The 21210-nt window shown below is 30.7% G+C and overlaps 1 protein-coding gene across 2 annotated transcripts; it reads left to right on the top strand.

Moving 5' to 3' along the window:
• Nucleotides 1-9007: 9007 nt before the first annotated feature.
• Nucleotides 9008-16054, top strand: LOC126732671 (autophagy-related protein 101). Of its 2 annotated transcripts, none has more exons than XM_050435645.1 (7): nt 9008-9253; nt 9326-9362; nt 9488-9573; nt 10388-10483; nt 11007-11172; nt 11263-11419; nt 15603-16054. In XM_050435645.1, exons 1-7 carry the CDS (start codon nt 9221-9223, stop codon nt 15622-15624), a joined length of 597 nt encoding a protein of 198 aa, XP_050291602.1. In that variant the 5' UTR covers nt 9008-9220; the 3' UTR covers nt 15625-16054. The 2 variants fall into 2 exon arrangements, with proteins under 2 accessions (XP_050291602.1, XP_050291601.1); XM_050435644.1 differs by having other exon boundaries at nt 9010-9253; nt 15663-16054.
• Nucleotides 16055-21210: the final 5156 nt, after the last annotated feature.

Genomic DNA, 21210 nt, shown 5'->3' with positions numbered 1-21210 from the left:
ACCACATAAAAGGTGTGTGATCCAATGGTTATCACTTAATTAGGACATGCAAATGAACGGCATATCAGTTTTTTTTTTTTTTTTAATTTACATTTTATAAAAGCACATGCAATTAGTAGGAAAATTATGTCTGTCATATGGTGGTCTCTTACAACCCATATTTAAAAATAAATTATCCAAGCGTAAGAGGGAGATTAAGTATTGTGAATCCAATCCATTGCACGTGAACTGCACTACAACTTTGTTAGCATTTTCTCGATATACCATAGAACCTTTGCTAGTCCAAAATTAGTATTTATTTATCTTTTAACAAGAAATTGGTTGTTAAGAGTTTTATAATTTAATTAATATATTTTAGTGTTTCCAACCGCTCAGGATTGGAACTCCCATTCCTCACTATTGTAACTATTAAAATATAAAATAAATAAAAATCAGTCAAATATCAGTCTTTCAAACACAAGCTAATGCCTCTCTTTTGGTCAGTACAAAATTTTAAAGCAGGGAACTTTGTACGGCAAGTGTAACTTTTAGTCTTTAGGGTAATGAACATATATATACTCTATTACTCTCTCTTGGGATCCACAGTTATCTTTCCAAACTAACGAAAATAAAGGACATTTTGTATTTCTAAAACATTTCTACAATTAAAGAAGAGGAAATTTGGTTCTTAGGAAAAAAAAAAAAAAAAAAAGATGAGGAAATTTGGGGCTTAAAATTCACGAATGAAGCTAGAAATATATATATTTTCACTTTTTGGGTTGTGTAAAACAAAACTTTAGGGGTTTTCACTTTTTGGGTTTTGTAAAACAAAACTTTAGGGGCCATTTGGTAATGTTGTTTTAATAATGTTTATATTTTTTGGAAATACGTGTAAGTGAAAAACTGTGTAAAAATACGTGTAATATTGTTTAAAAACTAAAAACATGTGTTTCAACACAAGTACCAAATGGGCCCTTATTTACCATTTGCGGTTTGGCAGTTGGTTGATTGTGGGGATACTGGACATGTGTGCTGCATATTTAGAGAAAATGTCAAAATTTAGTGTCTTTGTTGCTCTTGATATTAGGATCTGCTTGAATACTGCTTATTGTTGAAAACTGAAAATACTGTAGTAAAATAATTTTTAAATGTGTGAATAGTATTGTGAAACTCAGTTTTAAAGTTGATTTTGCCAAATTCCATACTTGCAGGTCCCGTGAACAGTACATGAGACCCACTGGATAAAACGCCAAATGCAGACGCATTGGTGTTTCAGTGCAATCCAAACACTCACTTAATATGTCAAAAAATTATCACTTTTTTGTTGTGTTATATTTTTTACAAAGCCCTAATTGAGTTTTTTAATTTTTATTTTTATTAACACTTGGAATTTGATTGTCAATTTAGTCTTTGCATTTTCAATTTCAACAATCAAATTTTGGACATTATGTTTATGCATCAATAGTCCATGCATATAACTATGAGCACTGCTTTTGTAATTTAATTTTCATAAGTAATATTATTTACCACATTCTTTATTTATTTATTGTTTTTTACACAAATGGTTTGATAAATGAGTTATAACATCATTTAATGCTCCACCACTTGCACAAGTCCTGTCAATTCATTTGATTTTCATTCTTGTGAACATATTCTCATGGGTTTGGCTACTACTCAATATGTCAGAAAAAGTATCTAAAAATTTAAAATTATAAATTTGGAATATATTTTCATTTTGAGAGAATTAAAAGTACTATTTTGTGGAAATGTTCTATACATTTGTCCTTTCTCTTTTAAGATATATGGGCGATGAGGCAAAATCATGGGCATAGAATATGATTTATTTTATAAAGATTTTATTGAAAATTCTATTTGTCACAAAAATAATGTTCAAAAAGTTTATTGTTCAAATATAATTAGATTGATTCCAAAGGTGGATTATCTATTTGAGGAGAATCAACTTAGGAGTGTAAATACTAAATGGAAAAAACTTAGGTACATTTTTTTAAAGATTAAATTTTAGGTTCTTTAATTTAATTCAACTATATGGTTGTATGGGCCAATGAGTTATTTAGTTTTTTTTAGGAATTAAGTTATATATATAATTAAATTTAATTGTTTTGGGAGAAGATAACATCTTTTGTATTGCATTAATCAATGTAGATACATAATTACTTGAAAAATCTATTATGTAACATCTAAGAAACTGTATTAAGGTTCTATTCAAACTAAATTAAAACTAACTTAAAAATGTAGGAATGAAATTATTTTATTTTAATTAGTATTCACTTTCACAAAATTTAGTTGTGTTGTGCTTGGGCTTTTTATTATGACTTTATTAATGAATATCTTAAGAGCACAAGTAAAAGTGTATTTAATATTTTATTAAATGGTACTTTTCATACATCTTTTAAAATATAAATTGAAATCATGCACAAATATATATTAAAAAAAATGTAAATAAACATAATTGCAAAGAATTTGTGTGTACAAGGAAATTATTAACAAGCATATTCTTATTTTTAAAAATGTTTATTGCAACTCATAACTAAATTAATATTTGTTACTCCTTAGCATAGAGCTTGTTATATATTTTTGTTTTTTATCAGGAAAAAATTGAAGAGGAGTAGTTTTAAGGGCATTACTTGTAAGAAGAAACATGAATAAAATTATTTTATTTCATTATGAATATTTCAATTTATTACCATATCGAACTTATATTCGAGAAACACCATGTTCTTCAAAACTCTACATTCTCTTCATAGGGGGCCCCCATTCTCGAGCAATACAACCAAAAATATGTCATATGTCGAGTCCACAGCGTGAATTCCAATGGGATGGTTCAGTCCTGACAAAAGCTAAGACGAAACAGGATCCTTCCTGCAGGACTACCCATAGATCATGTCTTTGGACAACAAAGCTTGCATGTGGGTTTATTCTTTATTGGAGTTTGCAGAAACTCACAAAAGGATATATGAGCAAGGCAGAGAGAATTTCTCACTGACATTTGGAGGACCCCGCTCCATGTCCTTCAATTCCAAGTTTCTGTTACCAAGACTATAAGATTTTGATTTCCATGGGAGTTAGCATTTTTCTGTTGCAGGCTTTGGCAACAAGCTAATCTCTCTTTTTTAACTGTAATGTATATATTTTAAGGTTCAGTTGCCATGTGATTATTTATTCCATTTCAGTGATTTTTAGTGATCTACTTTGAAAATCCCAAACCCATGTGGAAGAATGAGATATGGAATGTTTGATTCGTGTACTTATTATCAGTTAATTAAGTTTTAAAAGATGTGACCTTGTGAACTTTGAAAGTAGTTATAAATAATACACTTCTGTGGCTCAATGATTATAATAATACAAAACAAAATACAGTTTTCCAAACCATATTAGAAGGCCTGATTGGACCAAGAAACGAAGAATCAGCTGGCTTAATGTTTTAGTCATAAGTGCAAAACCGATTACTATTGACCAAGTATTAAAAACTTCTTGAATGTTTGAAATTAACACTATATATCATCTCTCTCTCAAAAAAAAAAAAAAAAAAAAAACACTATATATCATGTGTTACACGACAAATGTGAGACACCAATCTTTTTTACATATGGCCAAAGGAAGATATTGCTTAAACATATGAAAAAAAAAAAAAAAAAAAAGTACAATAAGTTTACTCATGTTAATAGAAAGGGGCATGTTGTAGCTCATTCATTAGCTAGAAGAAAAAAACTAATTTCTGATTATTGAGCTTGGATGAAGGAAGTGTCTCTGATGTAAAATAGATAGCAGATACTTTTTCTGAGTAAAGAGACCACCAAAAATCAGCACATGAGAAATTCAAGAAATAGAAAAGCATTAAAAGAAATTATTGTGAACAATTACAGAATTGTATAAAATTTGGTGATATGAAGGGAAACAGTTTTTTAGGTCGGCAAATTGCATGACTTATAGTTTTGATTAAATTTGTATTGAGTTATCATTAGTGCAAGATTAATTGTGCAAGAAGCAACACAAATGAAGAAGAAATTTGTAATTTAGATAAAGTCTCGATTGCACTTGACACACTTGATTTATTAAGACTTGGGGACCTTGTTTTATAAATTTTTTTTTTTATCATATTTCAAATTTTTTGATCGTACACATTTCAGAGATGAACAAAGGCAGAAACTCCAAGCAAACTGAGTGAAGAATCTAGCCTCAATCCCAATGAATCCAAAAATACAAAAAGAGATATTCCTACCTAGTGCGTATTAATTTGTGTAATCAAATCTTGAAATGAATCAACCTAGTGTGAAATTGTGGTATTTAAATGTGTCGAAGTTGATTAATTCCTCTTAAAATCAATTGAGGAGTCAAAATTGTGTGTATATATATATGCACCATGGTTTTTTTTTTTTTTTTTTTGGGTGTATTTAAACAATAATGATATTTCGACTAATACCAAAAAAAAAAAAAAAAAAAAAGAGAAAGAAAAATGGGATATAAAACATGTTATTTGGTTAATAACTTAATATATTGAGCTTATAAATATACAGATTTTAATAATGTTTATAAACATATACATAAATATGGATATATTTATAAACATAAGGATAATGCGTATACTGATATTAATTAATTGTTACTAAAATATTTTTTTATTTCTCTATCTCGAAAAAATTTTACGATTTCGAATTTCAAATATCATTTTGACAACGTTGAAATTTATACTTAGAATATGTGAACTTTAAGAACTTTAAAAATCGAAGTTCTCAAAACTCAAAAGTATGGGGGAAATTAATTAATTTATTATTATTATTTTTGATAGGAAAGGGAAATTTATTAGTAAAAAAGAAAAGCAACACTCTGAGCTCAACCATTAGGCCTAGGACAATAGGCATAAAAATTTGCACCAACAAATTCAAAACAAAAGCACATGTCCTAGCTAAGATTATCTTACTTTATGTATTTATGTATTACTATATGAGAATAAGATGCCCATAAATTTGCAAATTATGCATAGTCCAAATTGATGGTTTAGTGCTTAGCCCAAAGCACTGATATATAGTTTCGGTTTAGCACTTGTAGAAAAAAAGCACTAATGTATTATATATATATTGCTAATACTTGTAAGTTTTTTAATTAAGCAAGGTAGAATCTTCTGCATTAGGATTTGCATAGTTCCATGAATGAGGCCCAAACAGACGCGCTAAGTCCTCTTTAGATACTATGATGATGAGTACATATTAAAGTTAGAGCCCACTTTATATCTGCAATTGTACATAGCACTCTGTCCTCTGAAGAAAAATGATCAATAAAAACCAAACTATATGTGTAGGCATTCACACTGTCCTGTTTCTAATATCAGAAATCAGATTGCAGGGAATTTAGGACACTATATGGCATGGAATGTCGCAGCCCTTAATGAATGCAATCTACTATATCTATCAGTATGAAAGAATAACAAAGAAAAAATTGTTCCAATTAAGTCAACAAATGATTGACATGGAACAATATATATATATACTTGTCGCAACATGAACACCAATATGTTTGCTATTAAGATTTTGAAATTATAGCTATGTACCTGTCAGTTTGACAAATTATCCCTCAGTTAAATTATTGTAAACAAACACAAAATGGTGTAAGCCATGACATTCTAACTGAAATTGACATATGTAAACTATATGGAGCCCACAAAACGTTTTGATGGAACAAGATGAAAGAATCTCATAAAGGACGACTGATATTGTCTTCCACACAAATAAATACAAAATCATAAAGTTTGATTGTATGACTAACATTTCCTACACCCCATGTTTTTCTACACATGATTAGATACACTCCAAGGAGTTGCCTAGTTGATGATAGATCTTTTTTCCAATTCCAGATTTCCTAAGATCCACAACAGTGAATCATGTTTCAATGAAACTGTTGCTGTTGAGCTCGATGCAGTACAGGAAAGTCACTCAGTTTGCATTAGAGGAAGCTAAAGATGAAACATATAATGTCAAAAAGAGAGATAGTAGAACGGTTGGCAATTAATCGTACGTGCATGGTTTGAATTTTGAGTCAATATGTTTTCACCAAGAAAAATTCTTGACTCTCCATTAAACATAAACAAGCCATATTGATTGAGCAAAGATTTCTATGTTCAGAATATAGAATTCAATGATCAAATTAATAAAACCAATAATTGAAGATTCTGACTGCTGTCAAACTCTACTTGGATTTTATTCCAGATATGTGGATGTGCGTTCATTCAGAATTTCAATCCTGTGTAAAGCCTGAACAAGGACAGAGCCAATAATATGACCTTGGAGGGCCAAATAAAAATATCATCATTAATTTTTTTTTCTTTATATATATATATATATATGCACACACCATGTATGAAATCCTCTACCTCATGTATAGTAGTACAAAAGGGAATTATAAGCAATATAAAATATAAGTTGAGTACATCCAATATGTGTACTACAAAATTATATTTATTAAATTTGACAAATTAATTGTGTAAATATTGACAAAAAGATTTGATATTTTTAACAACAATCGTTCATTTAGCTAAGCATCTTTTGTGTACTATACGAGTGCAGAAATACACCCAAAAAAAAAAAAAAAAACACTAAGCATCTTTTATTTAAGTACTAGTCATAAAGTGTAAAGACTAAAATTCTTATTTGCTTTCCTTTATTATTAGAGAATATTTTAAAAATAACTATGTATTCATAATAATTTTATGAATATCCAATCAATTTATAAATTGATATATAATTATAAATTAAGAATACAACAGTTTAGTGACACTGCATTCTCTTCTTCATGAAAAGAACTAGGGTTCAAGTCACTCCAATTATTATAAATATCAAATTCTAGAAAAAAAAATGTAATAATATATATAACTTAATTATCACTAATGAAATTGTGGCTCTATTTAAATGATTATAGATACCGCCACATACTTTCATATAAAAATTATCATTTAAAAATAATTTTATTTATAGATATATAAAAATTTTAATTAGGATTTAAGGTGTAATAAGTCGAAGTGTCCAACTATCTTTATAGTCTTCGTCTCAAAAAAAGAGTTTGAAGTGTCTAACTACTTTACCTGCTCATATATATAAGCCTATTAAGATACTTTTTTAATATGCACATATATATTTTGGATTTTTTTTAAAGTGTCTTAAGATATTTTTTAATATACCCTAGCTTCAATTACCTAACTCTCTTATTATTATTTTTTAATGAATTTATTTACCTATCATTGGTTTACCTAACTCTCTCTTATTCTTAGCGAGGGACATGCTTAAGTCATTGGTTTTTCTATCCATCAATCTTAATCATGGCACTACTAATTTTATTATTTTATAAAAAAAAGTTTGGTTATTTGATCTCCTGATACTCTGCCGTGGAGGCTTGACCGAGACATTTAATATAAATAATATAAGCAGCCACGGGGACATGGTTAGTACTTATCTACTATCTATAGTTTTAAATAAGTCCATAAAGGCAGCCTCATTGTTCTACACAGGCATCCAAAGTACCTATCGTTATCTTACTTACAAAAAGTCTTAAGCAGTAATTAAGGGAAAAGGTTGTGCATTGGACTCGATAGAATGTTACTACATAGCAATTTTTGAATACATGACAGCATATTGTTAGATCCGGTACACATGACATTGGACCTAAGTTGAACCCATAATTAAGTACCCCTACCAATACCATTTACTTTCCTAACAAAGAACATCAACACACTATGGCTCATTTTATGTGTGTAATATAAAGAACTAAGAAGTCAGATAGTAATTAATACCGAGAGCATCAAAATTATCAAGAATTTGTTGAGAATCCCCTATCGATGCAAGAAGTCATATATGATAAATTATTGCACAAATACTTTATTTAGTGTGAGTTTGGAGAGTAGCAAGAGTGGTGTTTTGCACGTCTGTGTTTTTTTTTTACTGGGTTCCGTGCACTGTTTACGGGAGTCGCAAGTATGAAATTTAGCAAATTTTTTTTTTTAAATTGGGTCCTACGACACTATTCATACATTTAAAATTATTTTGCTATTGTGTTTTCAGTAATAAGTAATATCCAAATAGATAGTTACTGCAAAACAAAGAGACACAATTCAAATTGGACCTATGGCTATCTCAATCCAAAGCCTAAATAGTCAAAGGCGATTGATTAGAGATAGGTATTGGCCATTCCAATTCAAAAGGCAACCCATCTGGTACTAGAATGTCTTGAATCTCTTTTTCTTTCTTTCTTTCTTTCTTTCTTTTATTTATTTATTTATTTATTTTTATTTTTTAAAAGAAAAAGCTTGTTTTGAATCTCTTGATACGAATAACCAATGAATTTCACCATTTAACAACTATTCTAACAATAAGAAATAGTCAAACTGAGATATTAAGAATTGAAATTGATCTAAACGTATATGTCTCCATTCTCAATGTAATGATGGCTTTTGTCTATTGATGTAAACATAATTGTCATATTTTGTTTTTCTTGCTCAGCATAGTGTTAAAGAAAATGATTTTTAAGTTGAGGTCACTTTCACTTCTTTTATCCTCCAATATTAATATATTGTGTCTGTGTTACTTTTTCATATTCTAATTTTGATTTTTGATGTTACTTTCGAAAATCCTGTATCAATTGACAAAGATACTTGGACTCATCTTCAACCTTCGTCCAAACCTCTAAACTTGCATTTCTGATACCCAAAAATCAACTGATCTCATAAAAATAATACACAACATCAAACCAGCTTCATCAAAAAAAATATTTATCATTAAAGTTACACTGAAATAAGTTACTTTTACCATAACCTTAATTACCAATTAAAATTAAAAGAAAATAAAGTGGTAAAAACTAAAAAGATCACACATAAAAAAAAATGAAGCATGATGTATTAATCTAAGCAGGCTTTTGAAATGGGCCTTACGTGTTGAACAGTTCCAAATTTTAAAGCCCCTCAGGCCCAATGCAAAATGGCTATTACCCTATTTTTTCATATGGGGCCAATGCAATTTGTTTTTAATAAAAATCTTCAAACAGCAAGTCTCTCTCTCTCTCTCTCTCTCTCTCTCTCCAGTCCAAACGGATTGGATTAGCTTACACTTGAAGTTTGAAAAAACAGTCCGATCAGAACTCTTTCTCTCTTCGTCAAAACTTCACACACATATATTTATTAGGGTTTTTCGAAAATTTACAGTCTTTCAATTTTAGTCTGATCAGAGATTATTCTACAACCATGAACTGCGAAGTTTGCCAACTCAAAGATTTGGTAAGCTTTTTCCACATTCACACAAAAAATTTATATATATTTAGCTTGATTTAATATAAAATTGCTTTGTAGGAAGTGGAGCACTTCGAGATACGAGAAGTTTTACGCTGTAAGATACTTTTTTTTTTCTCAAATTTTTGTTTTTGTTTTTGTTTTGGGTTTTTAACTATAATAAGGTTTTTTTTTTTTGGTTATTGATTTGAATAGAGTTTTGAGGGGAAATTTTGTGTGCAGGCATACTACACACAATTGTGTTTCATCGGGCATTAGGTTTAGTGCGACCTAAAGACGTTGATTTGGAACTTTTTGATGTTACCTATGTAAGTCATTCTGAAATTTGTTCTCTTTCTTTGATTGGATCAAGTCTTTGTAATGGCGTATTATGATTATTTGAAGTAGTTAAGGTTCAGTGAATAAATGTCCAAAGTGTAACATTTCATTGGTCATTAGGTGTTTGATAATGGTTTACAAGGATTAGTTGTTGTGTTGGATGCCTTCGGTTTTGCTTTTTTTCTTTTTCTTTTTTCTTTTTGGAGCTTATTTGCTTATGTATAGTGTTTTAAAGCCTCATAGATTTATCCACTTTCAGTGAATCAGCAAATGAGCCAAACCAGAAGTGCATTTGAATGCGCTTTGTTGATTGCATATTAGCTGAGAGCATTGTAGAAAAAGAGGGGGATTTTTTTTTTAAAATTCTTGGGTGTGGAGCCTGCCAAAATAAGCTGAAAAGGCTGGCTTTTTTCTGGGCTTGCTAAACAAACTCTCAGAATAATGTTGTGCAGCAAGTTCCCACTGAAATATGCATTCACATTTACTTGCTTGCTTGAAGACTCGGGTTAGTGCCAATGGCAAATCATGTTGTAATCTACACTAGTAGACATATGCCCACCTGTTTGACACCTAAACAAGTAACAATAAAATTTGTTCATTGTTATTTAATGTTGGCCTAAGATAGCAAAGGGGGCTACCTTTTACGTTGAAGGACCTTCACAAGGTTATCTTATTGCATGTATATGTTTTTAGATGTATCTTCCAACTTGCTAGTGTTATTCTATATGGTTCTTTTCATTGGGTTGGTTGAAGCTTAAGCCTTCAATTTCATTTCTTGTTAATGCAACCTTTCCTGTTGTATAGGTGCAATGTGGAGATGTGGAACTTGAAAAGAAAATAGATGAGAAGATTGAGCACTTCATTAGCTGGGTAGAAAAACACCCAAACAAGAAAAGTCAGGTCTGTAGTTTGCCCATGGCTTTTAGTAACCATATGATATGATTTGTGGGTGGTTTGTAAATATCCTAAAGACCTTTTTTTTCCCTTCCCTTAAAGGTGAGTCTGTCAATCTTTAAAGTTGCATTCAGTATATAGCAAATATGTTCTTATTTTATACTATTATCAATTTTGAATACTGTGTATTACAGACAGTCATGGATGTGTAATGCATATCTGTTGTTCATTTTAGAGAGAATCCAAAATGTATTCACTTTCCATGATTGAAGGATTTGAGTTTTTGTTTCAGAAAATGCCATTATCACTTTATGTTCCTTCTTCATTATATTTTAATTCTTGCCTTGTGGAGTTTGTGGTAGGATATTACAGTTAGCATCTTTGTGGCATGCACATAGATTCTAGAGAGAAAAAAAAGATATAGTGGTTTATTCAGGATTTAGTTGCGTCATTCTTTCTGATGTAATTGTAGTTTGCACTTTTTTATTTTGTCCAATCTCACTAATATACTGCTGTATTATCAAAGCAGATATGCTTATCTTTCTATGAAGTGAAAAACAAACAGCCATATTGGTTCACTAATAAAATTGAACGCCTTTATTGGGAACAATGGTATATCAACCTGAATGTGGCTCAACACCCGAAGGCACATTCTAGCAAGTCTCATAATTCCAAAGTGGTAGTTGATCCAGGAGGTACAATTCCTATTGTGCATTGAATTGAAGATTTTCTAGTGCTTCATTCCTCCCAGGGTAAACTGATATATTCTTTCCTTATGCGTGCAGAGGAGGAAAGAATTGCTCGAAGGGCAGCAGTTGAAGCATCTCTTCGTGAGGTATTGTTTCAAATAATAAAATTTGTGAATGAGAAGAAGGATCATGTTCCTCCCATACCAAATGGTGATGGTGTTGTCTATTTTCCCCATGAAATCACTATCCCTAGGTGAGTTGTCCTTTTATCTCACCTCATCTTTCTGGTGTCTATATTAATTTAGTTATATTTAGTTGAGTGTTTAAAAGCCTTTTTTTTTTTTAACTTCTGTTTTGGAAAATTGTCAAGTTTGTTGCTTATATGATATTTTACATTCTATGTGGTAGAGTGGCTTTTTATTGGACAAGTCATATGTAATTATGAGGGCAACATTGTGTTTTAGACACGTTCATGAATTTTACATAATGAATTGATTTTGTCAAATATCATTCTCATATTTCTTACAAACTACACCCATTTTGTTTGACATGTTTTCATTTTCGTACCTATTCTCTCAAATTTTTTTTTTTCATTTCAGTTCTTTAACTTACGTCTATGTACAATGTGGTCCTTCCATCTACTTGCGACAAATTGGCTACTGTTAAGCCCTAAAAATGATGTAGTTTTGAATTTTTCAGTTTCTAAATCTTAAATAAGTAGAAAAATCACTTCTTTAATATTATTGTTCAAAAAACATATCAGAAATTGTTACAAAATTGTTTCTTGTGCTTGTTGATAAAGCACCAAGCCTATAGCCACATTGACGCCACAAACCACCACTGTGAACACTTTCCTCACTGGCACAACTAAAAAAAAAAAACTTCATGCAAGGGGCTGCACAACCCAACCTGGGATCTAAACACCAACCTTGCCTGATTAAGCATGTTCAGCAACAACACCAACCTGGTGATACCTCTCATCAATCACCTTCATTGTTCTTGCTCCTATCCCTACATGCTAAGCCACGGACAACTTGCTGCCAAACCCAATCACCCAACTGCTACACATCGGCCAAAAATCTCATCATGCCAAAGCACCACATCACCCAAAACTTGGCCCCTCAGTTCGTCACAAACACCACCCAATCAACCCAACCCATCTGCCATAGCCTTCCACACCATCCTCCGTACACCATCATCTCCAAATATCGTGCTGTTTGAAGCCACCCAAGGGCAATTGCAAACCATATCGTCAATCCCAAGCTACTAGCTTGAGCTCTTCACCACCGAGTCACCAAGAAATGGCGCAAAGAGAGAATGAGAAAGAAATAGAGGATGTAAATTGGAAAAGGCTTTGGTTGAGGAGGAAGATAATTTAAAAAAAAAAAAAAAAAAAAAAAATTAAAAACATATATGTAGGAATTAGTTGAAATTTTTTTTGGGGGGGGGGGGGGGGGGGTTTATTATATATTTTTTTATAGGGAATCATTTCGGGAGACTTATTGGCAACCCATTTTATGGAGGTGTATGAAAGAACTACATTGGAAACAGTTGTAAGTTAAAGGGTGGGAATGAAGAAAATTAATGAAACTATATGGAAGAAAATGAAAATAGGAAAAACATAGAAAGTCTTGAATCCATGATCTCACCCTCCTTGCTCTTAGAAAGGGAGGAGGTACAATTATGAGTTACAGCTCATAGGCCTGGGGCGAGGAAAATTACACATATTAAAGTTGATCAAATGTGAGCTAATAAATTTTATTCAGAAACTGAAAGAATATTGAAATGCAAGAAATTCATGCTTTAAATAACTTATAATTGTGCCTTTTGTATATAAAAGAGTTTTTTAGTCTGTACATGCAGGTGGCACCTCTTTTTATGCTGTATGACCTTTTTGTCTTTGTTTAATTCATGTTATTGGTTGTCTAAACTTGTAATTTGTTTAAGATAGTTTTATTTCTACAATAAGGAGGATAGGGCTAAGATAGTTTGAGGGGATGGATTGGTGATTTGTGGGTAAAGGTATCATGGAAGGAGGGTGGCTATGGGAAAGAAGTAATTTCATTTACTTTTTGAAGTGGCAGAGATGCTTTTTTTTTTTTTTTTTTTTTTTTTTTTAAATAATTTTTTTAATGAGATTTGGGTATTCTAAATGGGTGATATAAATGCCAAGGAAATTGATGTAGTCATGAAGGATTAATTTGTTGCTAACTCACAATTTCATCTATTGAAGTTAAAGCAGTCTGATTTTAAATTTCTAGTTATGTGTGTTCTAGGCTTAAAATTTATTTATTTATTTTTAAACAAGTAATGATTATTTTTATATTTAGGGGAAAAACTGTAATTCCGCAATCTGTTCTGATTAAGGGTACGTTTGATGCAATGTAATAGACACTATAATGGAACAACTATTAAATAGGAATAACCATTCACTTGTTTGGTTAGGTTTTTATTACAAGTAGTAGCTATTCCTTAGTAATCGCTATTCTTTAAAATGAAGAATAGCTATTCCTTCTCAATATGGTTGTAATTGCAATTCCTTAACCTACATAATTAACTATTAAAATAAAGTTACCAAAATGCCCAAAGCTACTACTGCTATTCTCTTCTCCATTAGATTCTCTCTCTCTCTCTCTCTCTCTCTCTCTCTCATTATATTTCATAGCTTCGTTGATGATTTTTTGAAGTTTTCTTTAGGCTTTAGATGAGATTTCTTTTACATTTTCTTGGTTGTTCTACCACCATGAGATAATGGATGGTTTTTTTTTCTTCTTCCTTTTACCAAAGTGGATGGGATATTTCTTTTAAATCTTCTTTTTAATAGCACAAAATATATACAAGAAGATTACCAGTAATGCACAATTCCCAGCTTTGCAAATCTTCATTATCTAGTGGTGGTAGAAGTCTGGCTTCAGGTGACAATACTCAATTTTAGTTTAAAAATAGGGAATTCTTTTTAAAAGGGTATTATATCGCCCATTTAATTAATTGCTTGCTGTATCCCCACCATGTCATTTCCTAGTTTTTCAAGAAATGCATTGTTGCTAAGTCCCATGTCATGTCATGTCGTCCTATGTCATGTTTGTGTCTGTGCTACGTTGGTTTTTAGTTTACTAGTCAAACTAAGAGTGCTAATACTATTAGTACAAGAAAGAGTCCTTATATATATATAATTTTTTATTTTATATTTTTGATGCTGAGTCCTTATATATATATATATATATATATATATATAATTGTGCTCAATAAACTCAAAGAATATATGAAGTCAATAAAAATTGGAGTATATTGAGCATCAAGGCATGTAGGCTTTCATGTGTTATTTTCTTTTTCTCTTCTTTCATTCTTGTGCTGTCGTTCATGGGTACTTGTCATATGGACCCTGAACACCATAAATTTCTCTCCTTTCCTCTCTCTTTACAACTCCAAGTCAAGCCCTTTTACATATCAAAACCCTAAAACCTCACATACTTTATCAAATAGCCCTTTAAAAAATAGGATCATCAAACTTTCTAGCCAATTTTACGCCCAACCCTTTCTTCTAAGGCTCTAAATCCTAGATACACAAATCCTCCTAAACCTTAACCTGCCACAAGCACATGTTTACCCCCAATTTGTTCTACATCTGTTCTACATCAATTGTGTTCACATGATTAATAGTTGTCAGTACTGTACTTCATACTTTGTAACATTATTAAATAGTCATGGAGCCAGGTAGGTCAGCTTGAAGAATTGGTCATGGAGTCAGATAGGTTCTGGTTACAGTTGTAGTTGCGTGACATATACATACTGGAGGAAGGCCACTGTGATTTCCTTTCATGCATAGTACCTTTGGGGCATTTCTTTTCTATGCAAAAGCATATATTGATGGCTATTTCTGGTTTTTGTTGGCTAATAATTGCCTCTGTTGGTCATGCCTACAATTTTAGTTGACAAAATTATAGGATGGTTAATTTTAGGATATATGTAACCAAAAAGTAAAAAATCTACGTTAGAAATATAAAGGTTGCCATCTTAAACAAAGGCCAAAACAATGTGTGGACTGTATTTAGTGAAGGTTGCCATCTTCTGCCTATTCTACCTACGGAAACCATACATGCTTCAGTACCATCAGGTTGGCTCTTGGCAAGCTATTCTTTAGTTGATAACAAGGTCAAGCTTAGGTCTATGTTGCTGATACTTTGTTACTGTTCTTGTGAACAGACTTGGTTGTAATTTTTAGGAAGCTCTTCGTTTAGAGCTTGCTTTTGTTAATAAAATTCTATTACATATAACAAAAACTGTTCTTCTGAACAAATAAGCTGCATCTTTGTGCAACAAATGTATTTAGAATCATGAGCATGGGGTCAGGTAACATTGATTGACTGCCCTTCATGCATTATTCTTGCTTTTGTTAAAGGGTGTTGTTTCTTCTAAATTCTAATAATTTCTATTAGGAAGTTTCTCTCAAGCTCATGATTAGAGTGCTGAGTTTATGTTGTGCTGCCATTGGCCAGTTCATCAGATTCTGCATTTGGAATGGACATGATCAAGAGGATGCTCCAAACTGGGCATCCAACCATGCTCAGCTGATAATTATCAAAGTTGACAAGCTATCTACTTATTCCCAGTGTGTTCCAGAAGTAAAATGGATTCTTATGTTAATATCTCGGCGTGTATATATCAGGTGGGTGCAGAGAGCTGCTGAACCCAGCAACAGTTCGAAAGTAAATCCTAGGTGCATTTTATGTTGCTTTATCTTTGTAAAAATATTCTTCCTTTATAACCTTCCCTTTATCCCCTTCTCCATTTCCCCTTTGTCTATCCCGGCTGATGCACATATTGTCTATGTATATAATGAATTGAGACCAGTTTGATCAACCAGGACCATATAGGTCATTTCATATTATGGGCATGTTACATGTTTGCTTGCTGATTAAAAATGATGAAGTTGTATATGCAATGGTCTATGGTCTACCAGTGGAACTGGCATCTTTTAAAGGTTCCTTAGTCAAATTCTTTGTTCTGGCATATATATGAAAACGATCAGGTTGATAATTTCATTGATATTCAACTGATGCAGAGGTCATTCTCTTTATTTATATTCCATAGTGGGACCCAAACTCTTAATTACAGGTATATTATATTGACACATGCTAAATGTGAAATATATACAATAAACACAACCCAGGAAGGATATGTACAAGCGGTTGACATTTTTGTCATGCAATGTATCTGCTAATAAATATGAGAGGTGCTAAGTTCACAATATTTTCACAACATTTTCATAATAAATCATAGGTGATTAGTTGTTGGTTCAAATTTGAACCTAACTCTAAGATTATATTTTTGCCTCAACAATGACAACCAGTAACAACTTGTTATTTAGGATTTGTTGTAAAAATATTGTGGATATATTATTTTTCAATAATGTTAGTGCGATGTAATACTTCAAAGTTCAAACTATCAATATCGTGTGATTGCAATTTAAATATATATTGATGTATCCACCAAGTGTGGTTGGCATCCCGAATCTTTTCGTTATTTTTTACGGTATTGCAAAATTTGCAATGAATTGAAATCTATTTGTAAGAGTATAAGGTCTCCTTTTCTTTTTTTTTTTTCTTTTTTTTTTTTTTTACATATTTACTTTTTAAAATATCACATATCACATTATTTATTTTACACTACATTTTATTAAAATATTCAAAAAAAAATTATTTTTTTATAAAATTGTTCATCTTTCTTTACACATAACAATTACTATTTACTTTCTTCCTCATCTTCAAGAAACTAAATGTAAAATGTAAAATGAGTATTGTCAATGTATATTTACATAATTATACATGGATTGATCTGGGTTATTTTAGGGTAAAATTGTGTAAATTTTACACTTTTTTCCTATTATACATGAATTGATGTGAATGTTCTAACTGGTTGGGCATCTTGTTGAATGAATTAGCTTAATTTGGCCATCCTTTATAAGAATGACTGGACATGGCAAGTTAAATGTGATTTTGATTAATGTCTTCGGGCTATGATGTATTTGTACTCAGATTTTCATGGAATGCAATAGAATGTCTTTCATCATAAGGAACATGGCTGGAAATAAATTGGTATGTTTAGCTTTGCTTCATAGAATGTACTTACCTTAAAAAATTCTTTTCCCATCAAGAGCTTTATATTTCAATTGACACTTTACGATATTTTCATCGGACATGGTTTATGTTCAACCCCACTACTATTGAATTAAAATAAATAAATAAATAAATCTTTACTTGATGGGCATTGTGGAGCATTTGGTTGAACAAAAATGTCAAATCATCTAATCTTAACTTGAACTCTTCCAAGAATAATGTTTGTTCTACATAAAGTGGCATAATTTATGCCACAACTCGCCCACATGGTGAGTTGCGAGTGGTGACTCCATATAGACCTACCATCACCTCTCTACCACTTACAACTCGTCACATAGACAAGTTGTGACACAAATTGTGCTATTTTACGGGCCACTAGCATAGCTCTTCTTCCAAAGCACTTCCTAGTTTCCACCGACAATCGTAGCTCTGTTGAAAAAATTGCGTTAAATGGCAGCCTCTTATTTTTGATAATGGATTGTTCAAATTAGGCAACTTGGATATGACTGGGGTGGCAGTCCCAGGGCCTCAGGCATCAATTTGGTCACTGGGTTTGTCACTATGCGAGAAATTGGCTTTAGAGGATGAATCATGGACTACAACTTGCAAATTCCATAGCGTTTTTTTAATTTGGAAATTGAATTGAATGTGCTTGTAAGCCCACAAAGCATGCCTTCATAAAAGAAAAAAAAGAGTGTAGATGCATTATTGACTACTAGTATGTAACTCGTGCTTATGCACAAAAATGATGAATTGTAGTGATGTTATTGATGTTAGTTTAGGTTATTATATATATATATATATATATATATATATATATATATATATATAGGACATTAGTTCGATCAGAATATTTGGAGGTACTAAAATAATTTTTCCTTACAATTTTAATGATATTGGTTGAGTTATAATTTTGAAAATTACTATTAGACACTACATATACAATATCAATTTACTATCACTATCTGTGAAATTCTACTAAATACAACACAAAATAAAAGAATAAATTGGTTTAATAGTATCTCCTAAATTGATTGGATAAGTGCATAGGATTGTTTAGCTCAATTACAATTTGTTACATTCAAGATCTTCTCATACAAAATATCTAAATAGAAATAGTGTAAAAAAAAATAACAACAAAAATCTGAATAATCTAATTTGTAGTAAAAGCTAACAAAGGAAAAATCTAATTTTGATTCTAATCAAATTTTATCTAAGATTTAGTTTTATATATAAATATAAATAAATAAATATATGCATACGTACATATATATATATATATATACTTAGGTTTATTTATATTGGACTCCTCGTTTTCTATATTTAATTAACTCACTTGGCACAAAAATTTAAAAAAAAAAAAAGAGATTAAATGGGACACATGGCACAAAATTAATCTCTAATTGAATTATAATTTGAAATCTAATTGGATTTTCTCTTAACTTTACTTATTAATATATATATATATATATATAAATATATATATATATATATATACACATAAATTAGGATCATGAACAATTTATTTTGTACTCGATACCTCCTTTGGAGGTTCAGAGTTTTGTTTATTTCATTTATCTGATTGTGTTAGTCTCATCACCTTTTTATCAACCCAAAGATTACCAAAAAAGAAAACGAAAAAGGAACTGCACTAATTATTTTATTTTAAAAAAATCCTCCTAATTGATGTCTTAAGTGTACACATAAATTTATTATGGAGATCAAAATTGTTAAAAATGGATGAACTTAAGTATCATATACACACAAATAGCCAAAAGATCAAGCTCATTTTCTATTAGCTAAGGGGTTTGTTTTATAGTTACTGTAGGGACAAGGGCCCAAAATAGTATATTGGGTCTTGGGCCTTATTCGAGGACATTGATAGGTCCGAGGAGGAGCAAATAGTTGTTAATTGTTCCAATTAAAATCTCAAAGGTAGGGAACAAGTGAAAGGTTGTCAAAAGAGGAACTCCTCCTCAGATATAATGAATATAGTTCACAATATGTACTCTATCAGTTAGCGTAATCCTTCAAGAAGCTTCAATGATAGAAACATGCCTCATGAACATACGAGAATGAAGGAAACCTAAAAATATTTAAGGGAAAGCTGTCACCACCGTATTAAATGCAATGCAACTACTTTTCTGGCCGCATTTATGAGGAGAAGACCTCTAAACAGTACTACCTTGGCTACCACAACTCACAGAAAACTAGATGGGGTGTCTGATGGGACAGGTACTCAAGTAAGGACTCGGATGATCAACAGGTGTATGGTAAAGATGGTCCAAAGGAGGATATATAAGGGTGAAAGACTCTTCATGGGAAAGGGATCGGAAAAAGGAAGAGAGAACACTGTAGCAATCTAAATTGTCTTTGTATCCAATTGTAATCAATATATATAATCGTAATATCCTCGGATTGGAAGTCCATTGACATCAAAAACTTCTTATTTGTGTTTGATTGTCATTTAACTCAATACTTGTCATTTAACTCAATACTAGCCATTGTTCAACTCATTAAGACCTAGTTATCTGACCCACTCTCTACAAATTTATTGTACTAGGCTCATTGAGCTGAGATCCCATATATTTTGGACTTGGGCCACAATCGGGACCCTACAGTTACTTTTATATACGTATGCACACTTCAATTAGAATTTTTAGTAGTTAGTTTATGAGACCACCATTAAGGCATTAACATTACCTTTTTTTTTAATCTATTATTACTAGTTTTGAAATATTTATGATTTTTTTTTTGCGAGTCTACTTATTGTTTATGAGACTTATTTATATTCATGTTGTACTCTAATTGTACTCAATCTCAACAATCATTCTCTAAAACAATAGTGACTTTGGCCATGTATTTCTAAAATTTTCCAGTACTGTAAAGAAATCAATGGTGGAGGCTAGAAAGTACATACTGCAAAAAGAAAGATGCGAGAGAGGAAAAAGATGAGGAGGAGGAGGAGAGTGAATGTTAATGTTGTTGTTGTTGTTGTTTTTTTTTTTTTTTTTTTTTTTTTTTTTTTTTTTTTTTTTTTTTTTTCCCTTTATTAAGAAGAGTTAATGCTTAATTGACTAATTTCTAGAGAGCAATAATACCATTACCATGAGTGTTTTTTGACCCATAGATCTAATAGTAATCAACAGTCTAAAAACGATGTAACTCTTATGAAGTTACAAGGTGTAACTTAAACTCATATATATATATATATTCAAGTTACATCTGGTGTAACTCTAAGGATATATTTGGTAGACTGTAATAAGTACGGTAATGTAATAGTTATTCCTATAGTTTTTCTATTCTTTAGTTTGGTTATATTTTTATTACAAAGAATAATCATTCCTTATAAATAGCTATTCTTCAAAATGGGGAATAAATATTCCTCTTTAAAAATGTTGTACTAGTTATTCCTTAATAAGTGCAACAAACAAACTTTACATATACATTTAACAATTATAAAAATAAAAAATCATAAAAAATAACACACATCGCTCTTAAATTTAAAAAAAAATAACAATTTTTAAAGAGATATAATTATATGAGAAGATATTTCCTAAAATAAATCTTAAACTTTATTATAATGTTATAACTCACAACCAAATTTATAAATTTGTTTAGTTTTTATATTACAACACATTTTATTTTTAGTAATAAAGATTATAATTTCTATCGTAATATTCAATGTACCAAACGTAATCTAAATAATATTACACTACTCAATAACTTATTGTTGAATTTATATTTTTAAAATCCAACCGTTGAATTACACGTATTATATGTTCTTAACATGCATGCCAATTTTTATACTAATCAGATATAATTTACCATTTAATCCATAATCTCATATTTTATGCATTATTTTAAATTATCAAAACTTGAATTTAAACAATTGATTGATGACATGGTTATTGATCTTAATTATATT

This window comes from Quercus robur, chromosome 6 (assembly GCF_932294415.1).
Source record: "Quercus robur chromosome 6, dhQueRobu3.1, whole genome shotgun sequence".
Lineage (NCBI taxonomy): Eukaryota > Viridiplantae > Streptophyta > Magnoliopsida > Fagales > Fagaceae > Quercus > Quercus robur.
The sequence above is the reverse complement of the archived record's forward strand: the minus strand, read 5'-3'. Positions and strand labels throughout refer to the sequence as shown.